The 16091-nt window shown below is 35.8% G+C and overlaps 2 protein-coding genes across 12 annotated transcripts in view; both read left to right on the top strand.

Annotated features, from left to right (window-relative positions):
- Window positions 1–16091, top strand: part of LOC127847546 (mucin-5AC-like) — a 127317-nt gene that overhangs the window by 17683 nt on the left and 93543 nt on the right. For 5 of the 10 annotated variants that reach the window (XR_008034024.1, XR_008034021.1, XR_008034023.1 and 2 more), the window contains exons 8-9: window positions 2591–2765; window positions 3230–3424. The exons of 2 other annotated variants lie outside the window; for them this stretch is intronic. Coding sequence is in view for 2 of the 8 variants with exons in the window: in XM_052379551.1 (XP_052235511.1) it covers window positions 2591–2765; window positions 3230–3424; window positions 4181–4379; window positions 6304–6435; window positions 6881–6928 (749 nt within the window). In the remaining 6 variants the exon portion in view is untranslated. Of the gene's footprint in view, window positions 1–2590; window positions 2766–3229; window positions 3425–4180; window positions 4380–6303; window positions 6436–6880; window positions 7523–16091 lie in introns of those variants that run through there. 3 more of the 10 variants (XM_052379551.1, XM_052379550.1, XR_008034019.1) reach the window with 2 other exon arrangements.
- The window catches only part of LOC127847549 (uncharacterized), a 72326-nt gene that overhangs the window by 48614 nt on the left and 7621 nt on the right, over window positions 1–16091 (top strand). The window contains exon 1 of one of the 2 annotated variants that reach the window (XM_052379558.1): window positions 15384–15456. The exons of the other annotated variant lie outside the window; for it this stretch is intronic. The gene's annotated coding sequence lies outside the window, so the exon portion shown is untranslated. Of the gene's footprint in view, window positions 1–15383; window positions 15457–16091 lie in introns of those variants that run through there. 2 annotated transcript variants of the gene reach the window in all.

Here is a 16091-nt window from a genome sequence, read left to right as displayed (position 1 = left end):
TTGTAAGCGTAATTTCATATTTTTCTCAACTTCAAGGGGAGATGATTCTGAACTAATTCTTACGTTGCTCATTTACGATAGAGGTTGAGTGTTCATTGATATGAAAACACTGTAAAAGTTTGAAAAAAATATTAAATGAAAACTGTAAATTGCATAAAGAAGCTGCATTTCACAATTCTTTGAAATTCAGTAAAAGTTCATAATAGATTTATTGCTCCGATATTCATCATTTTAACAAGATGTGTTTGTGAAACACAATGTCCCCCTTTATGATGTTCGACCTTGTAGGATGACCTTGACATTGTGAAGGATGACCTTGACCGTGACCTTTCACCACTGCAGCTCCATGAGATATACATGCATGCCAAATATCAAGTTGCTATCTTCAATATTTCAAAAGTATTAATAAAATAAGCGATTTGGGCCACATATATTTGACCTCTGACCTTGAAGGATGACCTTGACCTTGACCTTTCACCAATTAAAATGTGCAGCTCCATGAGATGCACATGCATGCCAAATATCAAGTTGCTATCTTCAATATTGCAAAAGTATTTATAAAATAAGCGATTTGGGCCACATATATTTGACCTCTGACCTTGAAGGATGACCTTGACCTTGACCTTTCACCACTCAAAATGTGCAGCTCCATGAGATACACATGCATGCCAAATATCAAGTTGCTATCTTCAATATTGCAAAAGTATTCATGAAATGAGCGATTTTGGCCACATATATTTGACCTCTGACCTTGAAGGATGACCTTTACCTTGACCTTTCATCACTCAAAATGTGCAGCTTCATGAGATACACATGCATGCCAAATATGACGTTGCTATCTTCAATAAAGCAAAAGTTATTGCAAAATGTTAAAGTTGGCGCAAACAGACAGACCAACAGACAGACCAACAGACCAACAGACCAACAGACAGGGCAAAAACAATATGTCCCCCACTACTATAGTGGGGGACATAAAAAGGGTTCGAGTAATACTGATATAAAAACACCTAACAAGTTTGGAAAGATTCAGACGAAAGTTGTGAAATCTTTTAAACAAGTGGAAATTGTTTATTTTGTCAAATTAATAGAAAAAATTATGGACTTATTGTCCCGATGTTTCTCATTTAAAATGAGGTAAAAATCCTCATTGATATGAAGGCACTGTAAGTTTGGAAAGAATCTTATGAAAAATGTTGACATAATCACCTAACCAAGCAGTGTTTCACTTTTATTTTTAAATTCAAAGAGACATAATTCTGGACTTATGGTCCGATATTGCTCAAATAGAGTTTGGGTTGGGTCCTCATTGATAAAAAATCCTGAAATAAATCCTGTGCAAGTTTGGGAACAATCGGATGAAAATTTTGGACAACGATTTCAAAATTTCTCAAATTCTAAGGAAGATAACTATGGACGTAATGGTCGGATAATGCTAAAGGGCCCATACCACCTGGATAGAAATACGTGTCGCGCTTTGCGCTCTATATGTGGTTCTTAAAAAAAACTCCGAGGAGTGCTTGACTCTAGGGAAACGGGTTGCTGGGACACAGCTCCTTCTTGATAAGCGGCTGCTTCCTTTATCGCAACTCATTGTTACCATCAATAATACGTGTCGCGCTTCGCGCTCTATATAAGGTAGGGATAGTACTTAGGGCCTATGATAGACAACCATGAAACAACATGGAAAATAGATGTGTTGTTTGCATTTATCTGTTAATATAAAAACACGTGTATTTTTTATAAGATATTTAAGTGATGTAAGAAATTTTAATTAACGTTGTAACCACGCGGCATCCATTAATTTTAATAAAAATGTCCAATCGTAGTAAAATGGATTTTAAAATTTCGACATTAAATAAAGCTTTATTATATTTATTAACCTGACTGAAAAAAATTGTCAGCCGCCGAACTGTTCCGTTCGTACCGGAACCCGGGATTGAACCGGGGACCTTTAGATGGTTGTTGCGTAAACAACTTCAGTCTAACGCTTTCCCAACTGAGCTATTCCGGTTGACATCAATTATGTACTGCTATTTGGTGAAGTTGTGTATAGCGATCTTTATAATATGTCTATTAATAAACTAATACATTGTACATTTTCGTACCACTACGCCTTCCAATAAACTTGCTTGCGCGATAGGTCGTCAAATATCGTATTACATTGATTCTCGACTAAATAAGCAAATTAGAAAAACCACAAAATAAATATATTTTGGCTATGTTTTGTTTTTATACAAAACCAGAAAGTTTCGCGTATTTGCACAGTCCCCTTGATCTTCCCCCTGTGATCAGTTGTGGATCAGTTATTAATTAAAACAATTTGCTTTGCATTATTGGCAATAAAGGTTGTAATGAATGTAATAGGCACACATGCAGTACTTATTTACACTAATTTACACTAACAATCACCACTATGCAAGATATTCTTAGAACATAAAATATATACATTGATCCGTAAAATAACTTCTCCTCCCATAAGCGAAAAAAATGCATTACATATTAGTCGCCGCTCTCCAGAGCGACGCCAATAACATTCATGTTACTTAATCTTTACATTGATATAATAACCGTGCTATTTACGTTTTCCCAGCCGCAAATAACTCGGGATGCCAGTTTCTTCAGAACCCATGTGGTAAGAATGACGCGACACAATGTGATTCAGGCATCATATTATGTGTTCAACCATGTGGTCAGCCCGGGGCCATCAGTTGTGGCGAATATGGTTCTTGCTTTTACGACCAGAGAACGCAGTCAACCGCGTGCAGGTAAAACCATGCTATGTCGTCTGTTGCAAAATTTGGCATTGTTTCAAAATGTCTGCCATCTTAATTTGTATAATACATTTATAATACACAATTTTGATGTAACCAAATTCACATTCCATTATAGTTTGTGAATGTAAACATATAAAATTTCGATTACAAGTGCTAAATTTAAGAATGTTTTACCGTAACATGGACTATTCCTGTATTGGTTCACAAAACATTTTCTATATATTCCCCAACCTGATTGAGCAATTTTTTAATGGCTGCCACTACATTAAGGTATTACGATCCCAACTAATAACGGCTTTCACACTGTGACAAAAGTAGGGAACCAATAGCCGTGCATTTATCAGCCTTTATTTCAATTGCTAGCGCTTTACTCTAAATGATAAAAAAATATTTCGACACTCGCGTGTTTCATTGATAAATTTTGAAAAATCATAACCAGTCTTTCGTACCCCTAGATGCGACGAAAGCGACACACATGTCTTTAGTGGTAAACATTGCGAGGTGAGGGTGGAGAGACTACAACTGGAGTCCAAGTATATCATTTCCATAGCAGCCAGCGCGGGCGGTGTTGTAGTGATCGCTGCGACGGTGGTCATCGTGTGTCTTGTATACAGGCTGAGAAGAAAGGCAGTAATGGATGCAGACGAAAGGTTTTTTCCATGTCCATGATTTATTATATAGTGCAATGGTTTGTCAGAAAACGATGAATTTGCTATTTCCCTCAGGCAAAACAACGGTAGTGTCCACTTAAGTCGCTTCAAATATTAGGAGAGTAGGTCGGTTTATCTTCCCTTTTTTTCTTCACACATAAGTTATTACCTACTTAAAAAACATATGTAATGACAACAATCTTCTTTTTTGTTATATAGTTTTCATTATATAAAAAAACTTGATGGAAAGTAGCAAAATGTTATCCAATAATCAACCTGAATACCTAAAACAAAGATTATGTCCATCACTCACACAAATGAAAGGAAGGGTCAATCGAATAAGCGGCAAAAACAACACTTGTCCAGGCTTAATGGTTGTTCATAATCAAAGCTGAGGGTAAATTTGCTATTTTAAAAAGCTCTTTTTTTGTCTTATAATTTAGTTTTACTTAAAGCTTGACATTAAAATTTTAGTATTTACTTTTATTTGCAATCTCTCATTGACTATTTAATTGGCATTAACCAGTAATATGTACAGTTTGTACAGTAAAAATCCATTATCTCTACATGTTAACAGAGTCATCGAAATCTGGAAATAAAAAGGGGAAATTTTGTTCATATTAAAGCTAAGTAAAGAATCACGTTGGGCTAGAAACATGAGCGGATTGGTTCGATTGAAAAAATATATAATGGCATTCGTTCATTTGGTTTATTTAAATATTTTTTACAATACACATATACGTGATTTTTCTATAGCGGAGAAGACATTGCGCTAGATAACCTAAAAAGATCAAGTCGGACACAATCCGAGAACAGTTACGAGAAGTTCAGAGGGCGGCACATATCAAAAGAGGCGACTTCAAACGGCTCCATTGGTGACCTCAAAAGGTCAGAGGAAACGAGGGTACTGGACGGCATTGATCACAAAGTGACAAGGGACGACAAAGGCAATGAGGTGATGTCTCCTTATTTATTATTCTCATTCTTTTAGGTTTTGAACAGAAATAAGTGTATTCTTCAGATGAACTGCAAGTAAAACATCAGACTTAGTTAATCGATGCATTAATGAGCATCACTTGTTGCGCAATGAGTTGTTCTGCTACTCATGCAAAAAATAAAAATCATCTTAACTCGATTATATGTTCTTTAAGCATTAATAAATGCGCACATTATGTTCTTAAACGGTGTTTATTTCTTGCCTAGTATGTTTTTTCTCTCAATCGTTCCATTCAGTGGAATATGTAGATCACGCGGTCCTAAAATGGGTCTAAATACTGAAAAACTTCTTCAAACCCGCAGAGCCCAGATGTTTGATATTTGTGTATGTAACATTATCTGACGGTCGTCCATAAAATGTCTTCGAATAATTCTCTTGTGCATTGATATTTGCTATATGACATAGTGGTCCTGGACAAAGGTTGTTCAAATCACGACAGGGTGGTCAAAACTGGCCACGCCCTCACAGGTCACATCATAAATATAGACTTTTATGTAGCATAAAAGGTCAGATGAGTAGTTATTGGAATAGCGCATCTTATATTGGACCTTTTATATTGAAGTTTGTTCAATGTATTCCCCTGAAGTAACACGTAACTCCAAACCAGTCGTCTCAATTATCAAACATCTGAGCTACGGTTTTTCGGGCGAGCGTGAAAGAATCACAAGGTTGATGTTGCTTTTCTTAATGTACAACAGATGAATTCATATAAATTTCTTGCGCACATCATGAATCTGACGAGCAGGTAGTTTAACATTTGATAACGTATTGTTTAGGTTTTCTGTCGAGTAGTTCTTGATGCCACACGGGGTAAACAGGATGTTTAAGTCACTATATGAACCGGTATGTTCGATAACAATTTTATGCATAGAGTGATTGTTTCGGTTTCCTGTCAAGGAATTATTGATGTCACAAGATGATGTTTAAGTCTGTTTTTATACCGGTATCTAAAATAACAGTTTTTTATGCATACAGTTAATTGGACCAATCTGGTTTTGACAAAAAGCGTTTTCGAAACCACGTGACATTGCATTCATGTACATTTATCGGCAATAGATAATTTGTTAATGTTCACAAAAAATTTAGAGAAGAATTTGACACTAAATGTGTTTGCTTTCGAAACCAACGAAAACATTATTGAAACCCGACTATTTGCCCAAAATCGTCCGGCTGTCCCACAATAATATCTTGAACATTCAATGAGTAATGAATAGACTGTGCTGACAACACTCATAAAACAATGGATTAAGTAAATGATTTGATAATATAAACAAATTGCACATGTTTCCCACGATGATTTTATAGCAGCGGTCTATTGTATTTTCGCCGATATAATTTTCCTTGTTTAAAGCCACACACCTTGAAATGAAATACACGTTTATCAATGCATATAGAAGCAATTTGAAAGTGTGCAAAATTGCCATTAAACCTATACCCTAGTCAGAAAGTAATTTATTATTTTTCAAACGGCTTTTTAAACCGAAAGTAGGATTTCTATACCTATACATGAGTACGTCAGTTTCGAAAAACTTGATTATTTTTAAGTTTTAAAGCTCAAAAAAGACGAATTTCTACCTTGTAACCATCAGATATATTATACTAGGCTTAGATAAAATTAAATCTATAGCCTAGTTAGCAAATAATTTATTATTTTTCAAAGGGTACCGCTTTTAAAACCGAAAGTAGGATTTCTAGACGTATACGTCCGTTTCGACAAACACGATTATTTTAAAGTTGTTAATCGCAAAAAGACGGATTACTACCTTGTTACAACCAGATATATTCTAATTAGCATAGATAAAATAAGTTTCTTATTTATTCTTAAATTTACTATGCCATATAAGGTGTGTGGCTTTAATCGTATGAAATTCTCCATACGTAGATGTACATCTACCAGCCAAAGCAGCCACGTGACCTCGGTCGACAGCGTCAGTCATCCGTGTACTCGTCTGCGTCAGAGGACAACGCGCAGACCGGAAGTAGCATGTACGACTATATTGACACCGAGACGAAGGTAATATGGGAATCAGGTATTTTCAAAATACAAGTAAGACAATAGGAAACGAACCTTACTCGGCACAGTTGTACATGAATTCCAACATAAAAATGTGCATTAGACTCAGCCCCGAAAATCAAAGTGACGCATTATACCTATCACCTATATAATTGGTTGATTTGCAAAAATAAACACATTATGTACTATGATCACAAATAGCCTATTAGAGAAAAAGACTCTTTCGGCATATGCAAAAAGAAATGGGCTGACATGTCCGTAAGTCGTTTTAAATAATTGTGAATAGAACTGATAAGTACATATTCAAATGTTTTTATCATCAGATGTAAGAAAGAGGATCCCCGGTTTTACCGAGCAACATCAAAACTGATGTATTTGGGGTGCTTAAAACAAACAATGTCATTAATAATTGCATATATACCTGTCATCGTCTTTTATGTTTCAGTATCAAATCCGGCGACCAAATGTCAGCATCAGAACCATTCGCATTTGAGATGGAACATTCAGCAAAAAAGTATGGTTTAGAAAATGAACGGCATAATAAATGACAATTCTACGATACACCATTGAACTTTCAATCGTGTGACGCATTGAATTACTTGAACATTCAAAAGTCAATATAGGCATAATAAGTGAAAATTCTACAAAACAGCATTGACCTATTAATGGTTCAACGCATTGGATTACTTTAACGTTCAGTGATAATCAGTGATTATTCGAAACAGCCTTGACCATTATTGTGAATTTCACACAAACCATATTGAATGTGTTATTAATAATTGTTACTCCAAATGTATCATTAATGTTTTGGTGTGTGTGTTTTCCTATTAATTTCTTGTTAATGTTCATTATGTATATATAACACTAATGTAATATTGCTAATACACGTTTGCATGATTGTTTATAATGATTCCGTTATTTTGTTTATATCTGTACGTGTAAATGTGTCATTTGTCAATTCTATCATCACTTACTTCCAGTAGCATAATATACCTTATAAAATGGTGTTGCTGATTTGTGTGTTGCATCAAGAACATTGTACTGATTCTAACAAAGAATCGTTGACCGAATAGAATGTCTAACTGATGTGAGGTTTTCATTTTACTGTGGCCTCCACTGTAACGTAAGATTTGTGTCTTTTATCAAGGGAGACAAGTGCGGAATTTTACTTTTTGACATAGGAGGAGTGAACAAAAGTGGAATGTGGGGGCGTCTATCCAATCAATCTCTAACTAAGTGCGTACCTTTTATCTGGTGAATTCTTCAACAACTGGTTTTTTTAACTCAAATCAGCGCTTAAGGGCCATAGTGGCATGACATGATTATTAAATTAACCATAAATGGTGTATATCATGATAATAGTTAATAAAATATATTTTGTAACGTTTATAAAACATGTACCGGTAAATAATTATATCTCATAAGGGTTTGTTTGACTTCTCATATTTTTTTAATTTGTATTTTGAACTTAAAATACCATCTGTTTGATCATGGTTATTTCACATTTAAAAAATAATGTTCTTCCCACGATCAGCCTGCGCCTCATTAAATGCGTATACACGTATCAATTCATGAACTTTTCTCATTTAACATTTTACATTACTTCATTCTTCTCAAATTAGGCTAACAGATGAATAGATTCGCCCCAGCTTTTCACATAAAATTTTAAATGTTAAGACATATTTTATCCTATGACCTTAGGATGATTACTTTGTGTTCCTAGCGGCACAAGTCCAAGGATAAACAGCACCCCTGATGTCTGAAATCATCAGTTCCAAACACTGCAGCCATCCATATTCATGCTCGATGAACATGAATATAAACAGACATATACGTAGAAGTAACGTTTCTCCGCGACCCCCCCCCCCCTCCCCCAAACACACAACATAAAGTATTTTTCCCTTGAATGTACCCCTTCCGCCGAGAATGTTAGGAAAAAGACTCTACCGAAATACAAGATGTGAATTCGAAAAAGCGTTGCATCGAAATACATATAGAAGGTGAAAACACGCATGTCTACGCGTAAATAACAAATGAAACAATTGTATCACTATGCCAGTTATACTTTTTGAGTTACGTGCGGTAAAACAATCCAACTGAATGGACGCATGAGGATAAATCGGTATCACTCTTCACTCCTTGGTAAGTTGAGACATATACAAAGTTTACAAGATTTAAAGAAATCGGTCGCCGTGGCGTAGTGGTTAAGGTGTCGGGTTAGCGAGCGGGAGGTCATCGGTTCATTCCCCACTGTGTGGGAGTACTTTAGATTTTCTCATAGACACCAAGTACTGGTTCGACCCAGGAAACGGAATCGAGAGCGTTTCATTAAGCGTTCGAAGAAATTGAGCTTAAACTTTAAACTCTAGACGTAATTGATTAAAGGAAATTCGTATAGGGTTGTTTTTTTTGTATTTACCACTATATACATACAGATTAGCCACGATTTTCGCATATAATTATACACCTGTAATAAAATAGAACAGGTTGATAATATTTATTGATTAAAAACTAAATCATACTTCTATAATATAACTGTTTTTATAGAAACATTCGCAAAGGGTGTACGATAACACGTTTCAATAAGCAATATTTGAAAACTCATTCTGGTAACAGAGGAATGTCCGATCAGGATTTATAGTTTTAAATTGAATCAATACGATGCGTCAAACATTTCAATGGTGAAGTATTTGTGATAAAAGTATGGAAACCTGTTTCGGTACTAACTTATAGTGAAGAAAAAACCTAGGATGATATTTACCATAAACCATTACAATATGGCGGAGCTGAACCTTACGTTAATAACTGCCTATATGTAACTGCCCGATGGCCGTTATACGACTAGGGTTGATAAAGTACGTACGGCCAAGCTTTACCCTCTTTTATTGTCTAAATATCGGGATCAATAATCATGACAACGTTCAAGCTAAACTGTATACTAATACTGTGCAGAAAGCATATGAAACGCATGTTGATTGTATTTAATAAGGTAAAATGCTGTGTATATATATACACATTCAGAGAACAACATCATATAAATACATTGATGTTTTTTCTTTATCTTAAAAAGGTATGGATTCCTAAAATACATGCATGGAACATATCGCGGTTGCACTGTTAGTCTATACTTCTGTGCAAAATATCCTGTCTCATCTTTAACTTGGCCTAATTGATGGCTTTTTAAATAACTTGCCTGTACAACTCGTCTCCCTACCTCAGAGGTCAAGGTAACCCTTAAGATTTAACATATCAAATTTGGCCATCCAAAGGCTTTTTTGATCTGAAACTTGATCATTCATCATGCCATTCTAAGGTAACTGACCACAAATGACAACCATCAGACGACGGCATTTCTTTGTAACCACCGCATCTACTTCAACGGTCAAGGAAACAATTAGATGTCAAAAGTCCCATTTGGCCGTAAAACCGGTTACACATTTCTGTCGTAGCTATAATTTGTCCATGTTTCCATGGATTTAAAAATAAGTTGGCAGAAATACCGTTCATCTTAAGACAATTTGTCGCGTGTTACTTTCTACTCATTTCACCAAAGATCAAGGCCACACTTTAAAGATAAAAGTGGTGATAAAAATATTTACACAATTTCTTCGCTAGCAGTTATACCTTTCGTGTATTGTACGTTAGAGCAGTCCGACGGACGGAAGAAAAGATGGGAAGAACGGACAAGACTACATCTATATCGTCTTCTACCAACCAGAAATTTGGAGAATATAAAAGTTCAAAACAACTGAAGACGTGATTGATATTACGAAATGTTTCTTTGCATCATCCTTAGATGTATTCATGCACCAGAAAACAATACAAAACTAGTCATACAAATAAGCGTAAGAAACTCATATTATGCATGACCCCACTTTTTTATTGTCTTGATTATATTCAGTCAATGGCCCACTAGCAGAGATTTTGGATTTTGTTTGTCGTCAAACGTGTGTCTTCAACATTAAACGTGTGAACACTCTGGAGGCCACACTTATTGCACAATCTTAAAGAAACATGGTCAGACCATCTGTTATATTAGTATATCGAAAAATTCGAAACCGGTTCATGTAAGGTCAAAACCTGTGTCACTAGGTAAACTTTAACAAAAATATTGTGAACAATATAGAAGTCACTTTTTACCCAATCATCAAAGAAAAACTGCAAAAGCTCACTCGCTTCCCTTTCCCCCACAAACATATGATTTTAATTAATACCGGGGGCTTATTCTGCTGATGTTTTATAAAGAACGCTATGACAAACAAGAGTTTAAGTGAAACTGATGGATGCTCCCCGATAATGCGCTTTGTCAATATATGTGTTAATAACCACCTAAAAAATCTATAATTACCCTCGGTGGCATTGACCTTGACCCCAGTGACCTCAAATCTCATCAAAAGGTAGAGGTTTATGCAAGATACGTACATGCCAAATATGTGAGAGATCAGTAAAATATTGAAGGCGCTATGAGAAACTGTAACAAAAGTATTACGGAAAAATATATTATAAGCCGCGGTGACCTTGACCTTGACCCCAGTGACCTCAAACCTGATCAAAAGGTAGAGGTGTATGCCAGGTACGTACATGTCAAATATGTAAGAGATCAATAAAATATTGAAGGTGCTATGAGAAACTGTGACAAAAGTGTGACGGAAAATCTATTATTAGCCTGGGTGACCTTGACCTTAACCGCAGTGACCTCAACCCTCAGCAAACGGTAGAGGTCCATGCAAGGTACGTACATGCCAAATATGAAAGAGATCGGTAAAGTATTGAAGGTGCTATGAGAAACTAACAAACGTGTGACGGAAAAATCTATTATTAGCCTCGGTCGCCTTGTCCTTGAACCCAGTGACCTCAAACTTTATCAAAAGATAGAGGTCCATGCAAGGTAAGTACATGGCAAATATGTAAGAGATCGGTAATGAATTGAAGGTGCTATGAGAAACTGTTACAAAAGTGTGACGGAAAAATCTATTATTGGCCTCGGTGAAATTGACCAGCCTTGGTGACCTTGACCTTGACCCCAATGACCTCAAACCTCATAAAGAGGTAGAGGTCTATGCAATGTACGTACATGCCAAATATGAAAGAGATCGGTAAAGTATTGAAGGTGCTATGAGAAACTGTAACAAATGTGTGACGGAAAAATATATTATTAGCCTCGGTGACCTTGACCTTGACCCCAGTGACATCAAACCTCATCAAAAGATAGAGATTCATGCAAGGTAAGTTCATGGCAAATATAAAAGAGATCGGTAAGGAATCGAAGGTGCTATGAGAAACTGTAACAAAAGTGTGACGGAAAAATCTATTATTGGCCTCGGTGACTTTGACCTTGACCCAAATGACCTCAAACCTCATCAAAAGGTATAGGTCCATACATGGTACATACATTCCAAATATGAAAGAGATCGGTAAAGTATTGAAGGTTCTATGAGAAACTGTAACAAAAGTGTAACGGAAGGAAGGAAGGAAGGAGGAAGGAAGGAAGGAAGGAAGGAAGGAAGGAAGGAAGGAAGGAAGAGGAAGGAAGGAAGGAAGGAAGGAAGGAAGGAAGAAGTATGACGAAGAAGGAAGGAATTAAGGAATGACTGAATCATTCCTCCTTAGGTCGCGCTTACTTCATTACTTTTCCTTGTCCTTAGTCCTTCCTTCCTGCCTTCCTCCGCGCCTTCCTTCCTCCTTCCCCCCTTCCTCCCCCCTTCTCCTTCCTTCCGCTCCTTCCTTCCTTCCTTCCTTCCTTCCTGCCTTCCTTCTTCCTTCCGTCCTTCCTTCCTTCCTTCCCTCCTTCCCTTCCTTCCTTCCCCTTTCCTCCCTCCTTCCTTCTTCCTTCCGTCCTGCCTTCCCTTCCTCTTCCCTTCCTTCCTGCCCTTCCTTCCTGTCCTTCCTTCCTTCCTTCCTGTCCTTCCTTCCGTTTCCTTCCTCTTCCTTTCCTTAATAAGGAAGGAAGGAAGGAGGAAGGAAGAAGGAACTTACAACTGGCAAAACTATATGCTTCACCGATACTTGCGTTTCACAATTGTTTGATTATGATAATTATTATTTTCGTTTACATTCTCAAAGTAGCAACCTAATTCGGCTTAACAACAATCATAGCCCTGGGCGTTATTAGTTTAACCAATCTTTGAACAATTGTCGATGGTCCCAAGAAGATGCCAGGCATCAGAAGAAGTAAACTTCTGGATCTTTAAATTTCAAGAGGATACCATATAAGGCACTCCTCATTTATGTCAATATTGCCGTATGACCCCGTCATGATAATGTCTTAGCCCATAACCATTCAACACTCTAAATCCCCTGCCAGGCTTTTATTATAAAATATTGGGAACAGTCTGCAAACTTTCCGTGTTGCATTTGTATTGTTCTGTGTTAACTGTGAGAACAAATCCCAGATCTCTACATTTAAACAGATTCAACGAAATCAAAATCTGGCAATTTAAGTAGGAAGTTTGGTTCATATATAAGTTAAGTTAAGAATTCCGTTGGGCTAGAAACATGTGCGGATAGGTTCGATAAAAAATATTTAATGTAATTCACTCATTTGGTTCATTAAAATATTTTTTATAATACAACTATGTTTCTTTCTACAGTGGAGAAGACCTTGCGCTAGATAACTTAAGAAGATCAAGTCAGACACAATCTGAGAACAATTACGAGAATTTTACAGGGCGTCACACATCAAAAGAGGCGACTTCGAATGGCTGTTTTGGTGACCTCGAAAGGTCAGAGGAAACGAGGGTATTTAAAGGCATGTAGCACAAAATGACAAGGAACGAGGTAGGCAATGAGGTGATGTCTCATTTATAATTATCCTCATGCTTTATGTTTTCAACAAAATTAAGTTCTTCGGACGAGCTATATTATACAGGTAAAAAATCAGACTTAGTCGATGCATTAATGAGCATCACTTGTTGCGCAATCAGCTGTTCTGCTAGTTATACAAAACATCAAAATCATCTAAACTCGAAGTACATTATGTTCTTAAACGGTGTTTATTTCTTGCCTAGTATGCTTATGCTCTCAATTGTACCGTTTGGAATGTGTTGGTCACGAGGTCCCAAACTGGGTTTTTAAACTGAAAATCTTCTCCTCAACCGCAAAGCCCAGAGGTTTCATATTTTGGTATGTAGCATCTTCTGAAGGTTGCCCATAAATGTATTTAAATTATGTCCATGTATTGAAAATTTGCGTCGTCCAGGTGGTCACCGGTTTTTCATAGACTTGAATAGGAAAAACCTTTAAAATTATAGTCTTGTCTAAATTTGTTAAACCCAAGGCGTTCATATGACGTATTTAACATCACATAGAGAGTCTATAAAAAGTGGCAAAGCTTAAGGGTGTCAATAGTACCGTATGACCCCGCCATGATAATTTCTTTTAATATTATTATAATGTCAGGGTGCAGTGGAAAGCGAGGTGCAGTTTAAGACCTTACTAAGGAGTATCACTCATTCACTCACTTTTTATTAAGTCACTTATTCATCAATTTAATTATAGTGAAGTTCAACGATTGCTTATCGTCTGCGTATTTGTACAATTTAGGACTATCTTAATATTTGTAGACGGTGTATATGTAATACCGAAACCCGGACGCTAACGAAGTTTTAGGTCAAAAAGGTTATCAGAAAACCGATTTGTTACACTTTCAAATATTAACCCACGCGTGTTGAGGCGTTATGGTGCTCAATTTGTGACAGATTTTTATATAGTAAAGAAATAGCTTGAGTGTAATTGACATAAAATTGTGTTATAATATAGTCTAAAACAATCTTAATTGCTTTATGATTTTAAAAGTATTAATAATAAATAAAGAACACAATTTTAAGCTGCTACGATTTAATCAACAACCCAGATAAAAATGAAAAGACAGTGGTGGTTTACCATCAAGCTCAATTGATATTGTAGAAGCAATATACAGTTATATACAATTTATTGCCTTAAAATCAGTTTTCAAGCCTTTTGTTTGTAGATACTATTTGCATAAGCAGTTAAAGGTGACAACATATTTTTTAAGTAAGTAAAAGGGAGAGTCCTGACAAACATCAACAAAGTAAACTTTTCCTGAACTTTTTACTTTCTCTCACAATACACCGATCATAACCGGCAATCGCCACAAAAAGTTTGATCACTCAAACTATTGATCAAGGATTTATTACAACTCTTCCCAAATCACAATAATCACTACCTGCTTGTTTCAAAATCCCAAACAAACACAAAACCGCTTTTGTGTACAATATTTGAGCCTCTCAAACACACAATTTCCACAAGCGATGATTGGCTAATATTGGTGAATAATATACACTATTTAAATGAGCGACATATGTGGAAGTGACAATATTTTATTATTGTCTTGTACTATGAAATAGTTTGTATAATAATCAGTTATGTTTGCAAACTTCTCGCAACCATTAGCATGCCGATAGTTTATTGAAATGACCTTTGCTCGTAACCCGTCACTTTCCAGCATGCAGGCTTCGAATTAGTGACGCTGATCATTTCCAAACTTTCGGTTGCAAACCCATGCATGATTGACCAATAATGCTCCGGAAAATACTTTTAAACTTTGACATCGAAAGTAAACTTGGTCTCAAGCGTTTCGAATGAATGACACAATTTCATAATACTTTTGAGAAACACATCGCTTATATTGGAAGGTTAAACCACTGTCTTTGGACAGAGTGATCTTGTTTTACGCGAAACTTATTGTCTAATCATGCAGTTTACATCTGTCACTTTAAAAGAAACCCATTACAAAACAATGATCTGGAATTAATGTATATACATACGTATATATACATGTGTTATATACAGGACAAACAATACATGCTTCATGATATAATAGGGGCCGTCATGTTTTTTGACGAAATAAAAAAAAAACACTTGGTTTGAAAATTAACTCTGAGCCAGTTGTGTCATCCATACTTGGGAAAGATTTTGTCCGATAACATATAAAACTTAAGATTTCATAAACATAACAACCGTCAGAGTTAGTTAACCTGTTCGAACTGTGAAAGCAACAGCGTAAGTTAGGAATTGTGAAATAATACACGTTTAATTAATATTGTTGTGATGAATGCCATTTTGTTTTTGCACACCAGCGGAAGGGGTGGGTTGTGATCGAAAGGGACTCTATCAACCTTTAAGTGAGTTTTAAACATCTTAAAATTGGAAGCCTATAAACAAAAGGTGGATGTTTTTTTCGAGCGTCAGTATAACTTTGTTAGTGATCTAAATCACTGATTATGTCGATTTGATGACAAAATAGTACATGTGATCAACGTGTATTATTTCAAGATCTAACCTTAAAGTAGTTCTTGTATCACGTGTTTTATTTCAAGATCTAAACTAAAATAGTATTTCAAATTACAATTTGGATGGCTACAACAGAACAATTTTAATAATTCAACCAATGTTATCAAACTCAAAAGATATTTATTGACACAGGAAAATGTATTTTCAGTACTATATAAAGATGTTAATTTGTCAAACGTGTTATTGCGCTACATTTTAAAGATTGCTCTTGTTTTATTCTGAGACAAAAAGTTGGAAAATTCTCACATCGTAAGTACGGAAATTTTCTGTATATATTTATTATTGAAGAGCATCTTATGACTACAAATATGAAACACTAAATGAATAATTTATACAATAGACGA

This window comes from Dreissena polymorpha, chromosome 10 (assembly GCF_020536995.1).
Source record: "Dreissena polymorpha isolate Duluth1 chromosome 10, UMN_Dpol_1.0, whole genome shotgun sequence".
In the NCBI taxonomy this organism is placed as follows: domain Eukaryota; kingdom Metazoa; phylum Mollusca; class Bivalvia; order Myida; family Dreissenidae; genus Dreissena; species Dreissena polymorpha.
Note: the sequence above shows the minus strand (reverse complement) of the source record. Positions and strands in the feature narration are given on the sequence as shown.